Source organism: Chlorella variabilis (genome assembly GCF_000147415.1).
Source record: "Chlorella variabilis unplaced genomic scaffold CHLNCscaffold_1, whole genome shotgun sequence".
NCBI lineage: Eukaryota > Viridiplantae > Chlorophyta > Trebouxiophyceae > Chlorellales > Chlorellaceae > Chlorella > Chlorella variabilis.
Window position 1 is genome coordinate 2,116,294 of NW_005435087.1, and position 10,238 is coordinate 2,126,531.

At 64.6% G+C, this 10,238-nt stretch overlaps 2 protein-coding genes across 2 annotated transcripts in view; both read right to left on the reverse strand.

The window, feature by feature from the left end:
* Positions 1-2,806: 2,806 nt before the first annotated feature.
* Positions 2,807-3,729, reverse strand: CHLNCDRAFT_133460 (expressed protein; the record flags this gene model as incomplete). Its single annotated transcript, XM_005852152.1, has 4 exons — positions 2,807-3,079; positions 3,159-3,278; positions 3,465-3,578; positions 3,655-3,729. The coding sequence occupies 4 exons, from the start codon at positions 3,727-3,729 to the stop codon at positions 2,807-2,809; spliced, it is 582 nt and encodes a 193-aa protein (XP_005852214.1).
* Positions 3,730-9,108: 5,379 nt separating this feature from the next.
* The window catches only part of CHLNCDRAFT_11851 (hypothetical protein), a gene marked incomplete at both ends in the record, with an annotated part of 1,526 nt that continues 396 nt past the window's right edge, over positions 9,109-10,238 (reverse strand). The window contains 4 exons of the mRNA XM_005852153.1: positions 9,109-9,218; positions 9,417-9,558; positions 9,795-10,084; positions 10,154-10,176. Of these exons, the coding sequence (XP_005852215.1) occupies positions 9,109-9,218; positions 9,417-9,558; positions 9,795-10,084; positions 10,154-10,176 (565 nt within the window). The remainder of the gene's footprint in view (positions 9,219-9,416; positions 9,559-9,794; positions 10,085-10,153; positions 10,177-10,238) is intronic.

The following is a 10,238-nucleotide window of genomic DNA, read 5'->3' on the forward strand; positions in this document are numbered from 1 at the left end:
CGGCAGGTACCACTCGCCACGTATCGCGGGGGGCCAGCCTCCCCCCGGATCTGAATCCAAGCCACTCCCTCCCAGCTGTGCCACTGCTGGACCCGACCCACCAGAGAGCTGCGGGCGTAGATGGCCACGCCGCCGCGTCCCCTGCCCGTCGAGCAGGGGGTCCCTGGTCGGTGGTTCACAAGCGAGTAGCCCTGCAGGCTGGGTGGGGTGGCGCCCGGCAAGTGGTGTGTCTCAGTGAACAGGAGCACATCACTTGGCGCAGCAGGCAGCAAGGCTGCTACCGCGGCTGTGTCATGGGCCAGGAAGCCGCGTGTGTTCAGCAATAGCACAGCGGCGCCCGCCTGGCTCCCAACCCCCTAGCGGGCCCCTGACGGCTGTCCCACCCGCCGCCTGCTGCGCCGCACATGGGCAGCACCAGGGGCGGGCTCCTCCCCCGAGGCGGGGCAGCCGCCACTCAAGGTAACAGGCTGACTGGCTGGCTGGCTGGCCACCCGCTGGCGCCACTCCCGCTGCCCGCCACTCCGCCACGCTGCCATCAACGGTGTGCCAGCATTTCCATCATCTGCACTATCCGCTGCTCGCAGTGCCAGTTTGACGCAAACGGCTCAAGGTGGGTTGTGGCAATGAGGAACGGCGTGCCGCCAAAGCTGAAGGTTGCGCTGCTCAAGTCCGCGGGGCGCACTGCGAGACAAGCGGTGGGACAACACGAGCATTCGTGCTGGGGCAATGAGGCCTTAATGCAAAGCACCCAGGACCAGGACTGGATGCCAGCAGGTGGCCACAACGGCCAAGCGCATGCGACATGGCCCGCCTGCAGCGCCGGCGCCCGGATCTCACTTGCGCAGCTTTCCTTGAGTTGCAGGATGGGGCGGAACTGCAGGTCGTGCAGGCTGTCCTTGCGCACCAGGATCAGAGTGAAGTGTGGGCAGAACTTCAGCCGCTGACTGCCCCACGCGGGCGCAGGGCTGGCGAGGTACCTGCGCCAGAAGCCACTCATTTGCAGCAGCAAGTTTATGGTTACCTCCTGCAGCAGGCGCGGCCAGCCAGCAGAGGGTACATGTGGGCACCTGGTGAATGGTGGCCGCATGTTGCAGGCAAATGCTGTGAGAGTGCCAGCAACGACATCAGGCGTTTCATGGGCAGCAGGGTTGGGCTGAGGCAGCAGCCATGCTGATGGGCCGGTTGCTTGGAGCAGAATGAGGTGCGGGAAGTCCTTCTGCTCAATCAGCTTCCACAGCGCCGCCATGCGCTCCCTGCCGCGGCAAGGCTACCACCTGCGAGAAAGCACAGCATCGCCGGCGAGGCCAGGTAAGGGAGACGAGCAGGCACCGGAGGCACGCCCATGGTGCACACATGCGTGGCAGGCAGGCAGCTTGGTGATATATGATTGGCCCACACGCGAAAGTCCCGCACCACAGGTTGTAGCTCAGCAGGCGCAGCATGGTCTGGGTCGCCGGCTACGGCGCGCACGGCACCGCCGGGTGCAGCAGCTTGTGCAGCGCCAGCACCAGTTGCCGCGCCGTGATGGCGGCGCGCGGCTGCAGCAGCGCGCGCAGGCTGCCCAGAATGAACTGCTGGCGGCTGCTAAGGGCTGTGCTGCAGGGCGGCGCTGGGTCCTTTGGCCTGTAATCCTCCGCTGGCAGCAGCTTGTGATTCTTCTGGCACTGACCCAGCCACCTCTGAGCCACATACTGCGGCTGGCATGGCAGCAGCGCGGCATAGATGCCCTGGGGGTGCAGCTTTGGGGGCAGGCGGGCCCAGCCCCCCTGGGTGGGGACGACGATGTGGGTGATGGCGGCGCAGGCCTCGTCCTGCGTCACTGCGCCGCCGCCACGTGCAATGTTGTCCCGCCATCCAGACACCATTTTTTGCAGGAACGGCACGTGGGGCGGCACAAACACCGTGACGCCCACGAAGGGGCCCGCTGCTGCCAGCCGCGGCTGCTTGGCTGGCGGCGGCTGCGTGCTGCTGCTGGCCACTGCCGCTGCTGCTGCTGTCGCCGCCGGCGTCTCCCGCCGCCGCTTTCCGCTGCTGGCCTTGCCTGTGCCCTTGGGGCCGCCCTTGGGTAGGCTGGCCAGGCGGTAGCCATGCCACGGCTGCCCTCCGGGCCCCACCAGCACGATCAGGCTGTCGCCAGGGTGCAGCACCGTGGCGCTGTCCGGCCACAACACCTGCAGTGCACCGCTCCCATTGCTGCTGCTGCTGCTGTTGCGCTGCACCACCACAGCCCTGCCTGCCAGGTTCTCCACATAGACTGCTGGCGGGGTGCCAGCCTGATCCAAGGCCGTGCACTCGACGCGGTGGAGGCGACGGCTCTCGTCCGCCTGCGGTCCCGGGCGCAGCTGCACGCGCTGAGGCTGCAGCGGCGGCAGGGGCACGCTAGAGGAATGCTTGCCAAAGGGCACCAGCACGAGGCGCGCCTCCACACAAGCTCTCATGATCTCATGGCTCAGTGGGGGCCACGTTCTGCAGTGTGGGGTGGCGCGAGGCTGACTCCGTGCGAGGTTGGCCTGCACAAGGCGAATTATACTTCATGCGGAGCTCCACACAGGATCCGCCTGGCAGCGCGCGCTGGGCTGGGCTTGGCGCCGGCGCAAGCAAGCTTGCATCCTCAGTTCACATGCTGAGGCTATTGTTCATGCGTAACATGTGTATAACATTTGTAATGTCAAAATTGCTTCTGCAAACGACGTTAGCAAGGAGCGCAATGAAAGGCAGGAGAGGAATATGGAAACAATTTGTTTGCGAGGTTGCTAATAAGCGATGAATACAAGGACAATGGTTGGAAGAAGAACCACGCTGGCTATCACTCTTTGTTGCTGCTGACCCAAGCGAGCGGTGAGATGGTGCCGCGGGGACCGTGATGGGCCGAATCATCAGCAGGCCTGCCTCCCTCCTCTGCTGCCGCTAACGCTCCCGCTGCTGCCTTAGCGGCGCAATCATCTTCCGCCGCTGCCAGCACCGCTGCTGCTGCTTCCGCCTTTGCCGCTGCTGCCTGCTGCTTCCCCCGCAGGCTGTTCCGCCATTGGAATGCGAGGTACACGGTCACGGCAGCCACCACAACCACGACTCCCACAATCTGCAAGGCACGGCATTGACCGACTCTAGAACTCAGTGCCGCCCAAGCCTCTAGGCTGCACCCTCGCCCTCCCTCTCACCTGCACAGCGCTGGTGATGACAGTGTAGCCCAGTAGGAGCTCAGACAGGACAATGGAGGCGACGAGGCGCAGGCCGTAAAACATGGACAGCGTGGGCGCGCCCAGCTGCCAGGTGGCGTGCTGCAGCGGCAGGAAGGGCAGTGTGGAGGCGTCACACAGCGTCCAGGCAACCCGCATGGCATGATCATGCTGCTGCACGGCGGGCAGTGCACAGTGCCACAGATGCACGCCAGCTATGCTGGCAGGATGCTGGTCTCTTGCCTGTATGCAAAAGTTGGCTAAAACACATGTCACTGCCACCATCACCAGGACAGCCCAGCTGCTGGCTGTCCAGCCATCGAATTGGCCGCTCCAGTCGGCGCCATCAATGGGAAGCGTGAGTGGCAGCAGCGCCACGATGCAGAAAAGCAGGTAACAGTACTGCAGCACACAGGGGAGGGCGAGGATCGGGCAGTGCGGCTGTGCAGTGCAGCGCTGACGGAGCTTGCCTCCGCACCTGCAGCTGTAAGCTGCCGAAGCCCAGGTGCCGAAATGCTTGCAGGCTGACAAAATAGATGACTGCAAACACCATAGCGACCACCGATAGACCAAACCCCAGCCATCCGCGCCAGCCGCTCAGCCCATCTGCATTGCCCTGTGTGATGTGCGGGGGGAGCAAAGTAGGCACAGAGTGAGCCACACGCACACAGCGGCTGGAAAGATGCCAGGTGCACAACAACCCAGCCCACGCTGCTCACTCTTCCAACGGTGGGCACCATGACCTGCATCCAGCAGCAGCAGGCAGCGCGAGTGGTGAGGCGGCATGGAACACATAAGGAAGAGCCGCAAGCAATGCCATTAACCACCCGCCCTGTGTTCATGACCAGAACATCAAAATGAGCCAGTCAGGCGCAGCCGGTAATCACCATTGCCGCTCCACCCAGCATGGCCACCGAAGATGGCCAGATGATCCAGGGCAGGCGGTGGCGCAGCAGCAGGTGCTGGAACAATGCCACGCCAATCACCACAAACATCTGCACGAGTTGCACTGCACCAGAGCAGCAGTGCGGGGCACACGCCAGGCTGGGTGGCTCGGCAAAAAGTACGAGCTAAGCAGCAAACAAGAAGCAGAAGCAGCGCTGCCACAGGAAGCGAAGAGAAAGCGAAGGCTGCAGCTCACCCAGCGCAGCATCTACGTAGCCAGGAGCCACCAGCTGTGACAGCAGCGCAATGGAGAAGGTGACTGTGGTGATGGCCAGCGCTCCATGATACACCAGCCAGGGATGCTTGGCCCCCATGTTGAGCACACGGCGCGTCAAGCCATGCCGCACTGGCATCTCTGGCCGCAGAGGCGGCGGCTGGCCCGGCTGCCGCACAAATGTGCTGTCCCCGCGCTGAAGGAAGGGCGAGGAGGGCCGATGTGCAGGGATGCTTGCTGCTGCTGCTTCTGTTGCTGCTTGCGATGGGTTCGGGAAAGGGACAGCAACTCCCGCCGCTGCGTCGCCTGCTGCCCGGCTGCTATGACCTGGCGTCAGATGGATTGAGCTGCTGCTGTCTATGCCGATGGGGCACAACTTGGTCGGCTCTCCTGCTGGCTTGTCTGGACTTGGAGTTGCTCCTCCCCAGCCTAGCGGTGAGTTGTGCTGCCGCCAACGCTGCCGCACCAACCGCACCAGCACGATGCTGCCGTGTAGGAGCATGAGGCTTGCCAGTGCCAGCAAGCTGACCAGCAGCGCCAACCGCAGCGCAGGCAGCGGCGGCGTGGGCTCGACCTGCGCACAGAGAGCGTTGGCGACGGCGGCGGTGAGCGGCAGGCCGCGGCCTCGCCACATGCGATTCGGCCGCAGCAAATTGTAACCACAGCCTTTCAGATGCTCTTTCGAGAGGCGAGGACCACTTGAGTTGCCCCGCCAGCCTAGGTCAAAAAGCAAAAGCCCTAAAATGCAACTGCGGCTTGCGTCCCCCTCTGCACCGCCCACCTGCAGCCAGCGGCTGAGGACGCCGAACAATGCAACCAGGGTGTGCGCTACGACAGCAACGCCAACCCAAACGCTCAGGAGCCAGCCGTGGGGCCTCTCATGCCCCGCCCCCGTCATTCTACGGCCTCCTGACGACTCGGAAGTGGTGAATTGTCGATAGTCGGAGGGGGGGCATCTTACCGCATGAGCAGTACTGCCGCAGCAGCCGCCTTGCGGTACACCCACGTGGCGGCACGCCGTGACCTGGCGGCACGTCATGACGCGCCATTACCGGACAGCGCACCGTGACCTGGCGGCACGCGGCACGCCGTGACGTGCGGCGCGCCATAACTTGCCGGCACGCCGTGAAATGGGCGGCGCGCCATGGCGTGACTGCATACCGTAACGGACACGCCGCTACCTCAGCACGCCGTGGAATACACATCTCTTCTCGCATTCGATGAGTCTCCCAAAGTCACCCACCTGTGTCATCCTTCTTTTTCTTGTTGCAGGCTGGCTGCACTGCGCAATCAGCGGCAGCGGCGGCAGCGGCACATTTGCCGCCATCCCGTCCGCGGCTAACATCGCGGCGCAGCAGGTGACGTGACGGCCTCCGGTCAAGACGCCAGGGCCTTCAAATAATGGCTGACCCTCACGCCCTGAAGGCATGTGGAATTAAATAATGGCAAACATTAGCAGGGAGAGAAAAAAAGTGGGGGAAGAATATTCCAAGAGCAATGCAGGACAGGAGAGTACATAAACGTGCTGGAACTGGAAAATCCATCAGGATGACTCTGGAGGGACGGCTCTCCTAGCCACAGGCTCCAGCAAAAATTGCGCTGGCAATTATTCTGTGTTGCTACCCAAGCGAGGCGAGAGGGTGCCGCGGGGACCGTGATGGGCCGAATCATCAGTGGGCCTGCCTCCCTCCTCGGCTGCCGCTAACGCTCCCGCTGCTGCCTTAGCGGCGCAATCATCTTCTGCCGCCGCCACCACCGCTGCTGCTGCTTCCGCCTTTGCCGCCTTTGCCACGGCAGCCACCACAACCACGACTCCCACAATCTGCAAGGTACATCTTGGGAATCAGCAGACCACTCACAGCCGCCCGCTTCTGGAGCTGGCCAGCCTCTCGGCAGCACCTCGCCATCCCCCTCACCTGCACGGCGCTGGTGATAACAGTGTACCACAGCAGGAGCTCGGACAGGACAATGGAGGCGACGAGGCGCAGGCCGTAAAACATGGACAGCGTGGGCGCGCCCAGCTGCCAGGTGGCGTGCTGCAGCGGCAGGAAGGGCGCAGAACGGAGGGGGAGAACACATCAGTGGGCGGCCAGGCAACCCGCATGGCATGATCATGCTGCTGCACGGTGAGCAATGCACAGTGCCACAGATGGCACAACGGAACCGGGAGCGCTGACTCTTGCCTGTAGGCAAAAGTTGGATAACACACATGTCACTGCCACCATCGCCAGGACAGCCCAGCTGCTGGCTGTCCAGCCATCGAATTGGCCGCTCCAGTCGGCGCCATCGATGGGCAGCGTGAGGGGCAGCAGCGCCAGGATGCAGAAGAACAAGCAGCAATACTGCAGCACACAGGAGATGGCGAGGATCGGGCACTGCGCGCTGTTCACCAGCAAGCTGCCAGCAGTGTATTGCTGTCAGCCTCGCTTGCCTCCGCACCTGCAGCTGCAGGCTGTTGAAGCCCAGGTGCCGGAAGGCTTGCAGGCTGACAAAATAGATGGCCGCAGACACCATAGCAACCACCGCCAGACCAAACCCCAGCCATCCGCGCCAGCCGCTCAGTCCATCTGCTGTGCCCTGTACAGCACACATGTGTGATGTGCGGATGAGACGCAGGCAGGGGTCAGGTCGAGGCATATGGATGCAGTCAAGGCAGGTAGCGGCTGAAAAGATGGCCAGGTGCACAACGACCCAGCCAGCTGCTCACTCTCCCAACGGTGGGCACCATGACCTGCATCCAGCAGCAGCAGGCAGCACGAGTGGTGAGGCGGGATGGAACACATAAGGAAGAGGCCCTAGCGGGCATGAATCACCCGCTCCCGTGATCATGTCCAGAACAGCAGAATGAGCCAGCCAGGCGCAGCCGGTGATCACCATTGCCGCTCCGCCCAGCATGGCCACCGAAGATGGCCAGATGATCCAGGGCAGGCGGTGGCGCAGCAGCAGGTGCTGAAACAAGGCCACCACAATCACCGTAAACATCTGCACCAGTTGCACTGCACAAGAGCAGCAGTGCGGGGCACACGCCAGGCTGGGAGGGTCGGCACAACTACAAGCAAAGCCACAAGCAAACGGCGGAAGGAGATGCAGCCTGCAACAGAAAGACAACAAGAAAGCGAAGGCTGCAGCTTACCTAGCTCAGCGTCGACATAGCCAGGAGCTATCACCTGGCACACCACTGCAAGGGAGAAGGTAACTGTGGTGATGGCCAGCGCTCCATGATACACCAGCCAGGGATGCTTGGCCCCCATGTTGAGCACATGGCGTGTCAAGCCATGCCGCACTGGCATCTCTGGCCGCAGAGGCGGCGGCTGGCCCGGCTGCCGCACAAATGTGCTGTCCCCGCGCTGAAGGAAGGGCGAGGAGGGCCGATGTGCAGGGATGCTTGCTGCTGCTGCTTCTGCTGTTGCTGCTGACAGGGGCGAAAAAGAGTCGGCAACTCCCGCCGCTGCGTCGCCTGCTGCCCGGCTGCTATCATCTGGCGCTAGATGGATTGAGCTGCTGCTGTCTCTGCTGATGGGGCACAACTTGGTCGGCTCTCCTGCTGGCTTGTCTGGACTTGGAGTTGCTCCTCCCCAGCCTAGCGGTGAGCTGTGCTGCCGCCAACGCTGCCGCACCAACCGCACCAGCACGATGCTGCCGTGTAGGAGCATGAGGCTTGCCAGTGCCAGCAAGCTGACCAGCAGCGCCAACCGCAGCGCAGGCAGCGGCGGCGTGGGCTCGACCTGCGCACAGAGAGCGTCGGCGACGGCAGCGGTGAGCGGCAGGCCGCAGCCTCGCCACATGCGATTCGGCCGCAGCAAATTGTAACCACAGCCTTTCAGATGCTCTTTCGAGAGGCGAGGACCACTTGAGTTGCCCCGCCAGCCTAGGTCAAAAAGCAAAAGCCCTAAAATGCAACTGCGGCTTGCGTCCTCCACTGCACCGCCCACCTGCAGCCACCGATTCAGCACAACGAACAGGGCAACCAGTATATGCGCCAAGACAGCAACGCCAACCCAACCGAGCAGGAGCCAGCCGTGGGGCCTCTCATGCCCCGCCCCCGTCATTTTGAACAGCCACAGAGCAGCCTGTTACGACTCAGAAATGGGAAATTGTCCGCCGTTCGAAGGGGCCCTCCCGCCGCCAGGTCACAGCAGTTCTGGCGGCACGCGCATGCGGGCGCCACCGCGGCATGTTCCCATGCTCTCTTATTAGCACAACAGCCTGTTGACAGGATGTCTTGCATGAAACAGTGCACAGCTGTGCAGAGTAGCATGTGCACGATGTCCAATCCAAACACAGGCACTGCGCTCACGCCGCCGCCCGCTCCTTGCTGGCCCGCAGCGCCATGCGCCGCGCGTTGGCATACGCACCCACGCAGTCTCCGCCGGGGCTGAAGAACAGGGCGTCGATGATGTCGCCCTCGCCGCGCGACCGCAGCTCCACCGTCCACCCCTGCTGCAGCTGGTCCAGCTCAGCAAAGCGCTCCCGCCGGCTGGCATGCTCCTCTGGCAGCCCCTCCACTGGGCCTCGCGCATACACCACCGTGCCGCCGCCCGCCCCCGCCGCCGCTCGGTTCGCCGCAGGCCGCGGCGCTGGCGCCGTGGTGGCGGCCGCCGCCACAAACCCGCTGCTGGATGCCGCTGCCCCGTGGCCGCCCAGCGGCGGCGGCTGCTGCGTCGCCGGCTGCTGGTGCTGGTGCTGCTGCTGCTGCCCGCTGGGGCCCAGGCCCAGGCCCTCGATGCCAGCGGCAGCCGCCCCCACATCAGCATCCAGCTCCCCCGTGGCCGCCAGCGCCAGCACCTCAAAGCGCCCCATGCCTCCCGACGAGGTCTGGATGAAGCTGTGCACGGAGCGGAAGGTGCCTGGCTCCACCAGGCACACCAGGCAGAACTGGGAGCCTGCGGGCCCAGGGTGGCGGCAGGAGGGGGCGGGAGCAGTGGGCAGGAGGTAGCAAGAGGTACGAAGAGGGCAGGGGTCGAGCAGGTTGATGCCGGTGCACACACCATGCAGGCAGGCGGGTGCACGTGGTGCCCCACGTGCGCCCGCCACCCCCCAGCTGAGCCTCCCAGCCCAGCCTGGCGCCAGGCTGGCGGTACCTATCAGGTCCTGCTCCTCCACCACGCCGCCCTGCTGCCGCACCAGCTCCAGCAGCTCGTCCTTGGAAGAAAGCGGCACCGCCAGCTTCAGCCGCATGCGAGCTCGCTCTATGGGGAACCGGCTCTTCAGCAGCGGCAGCGCCTGCGCCAGGGGCAGTCACGACGGACGGGCGCCACGCGGCGGCTCAGCAGGGGCGGCGGCGCGTGCGGCATCCCAGCCAGCCGCCGCACCGGCTCCGTCCCACCGCGGCTTCCTGTTCCCACCCCCCGCCGCACTCGCCACCATGCCCTGCAGCCACCCCGCCCCGCCACCCCTGCACAGCGCTTTGCAGCACCGGCGGCGCCTTGCAGCGCCGGCGGCGGCGCCTGGCACCCCACCTCTAGGGCCTGCGCCTTGGCGGGGCGCTTTGGGTCGACCGAGAAGTGGACGTCCCTGAGGGCGCGCTCCAGCATGGACAGTGTGTAGGGTCGGTTGGACTCCGGGTTGATGCACTTCTCAGACAGCACAGAGGCGACGTCGCGGAACAGCGTGTCCAGCTCCACCCGCCGCTCCTTGTCAGACACCTGGGGCAGCGCGGGGCAGGGGCGGGGCGGGGCAGGGGCCAGGGGCGCGCTGTGGAGCTGCTGGGGCGCGGGGAGGCGGGCAGGCACACCACCGCATGCAGCCGCTCAAGTTCTACAGCCCCCGCTGCTGGCCCAACAGCCCGCTTCCCTCCCCGGCTCCCTCATCCGCAAACTATGTGTTAGCACCAGCGTGCCTCTCGTGCCGGGAAACCAGCGCGCTCTCCTGCCACACACCGCGCGGCACACAGAGGGGGACTC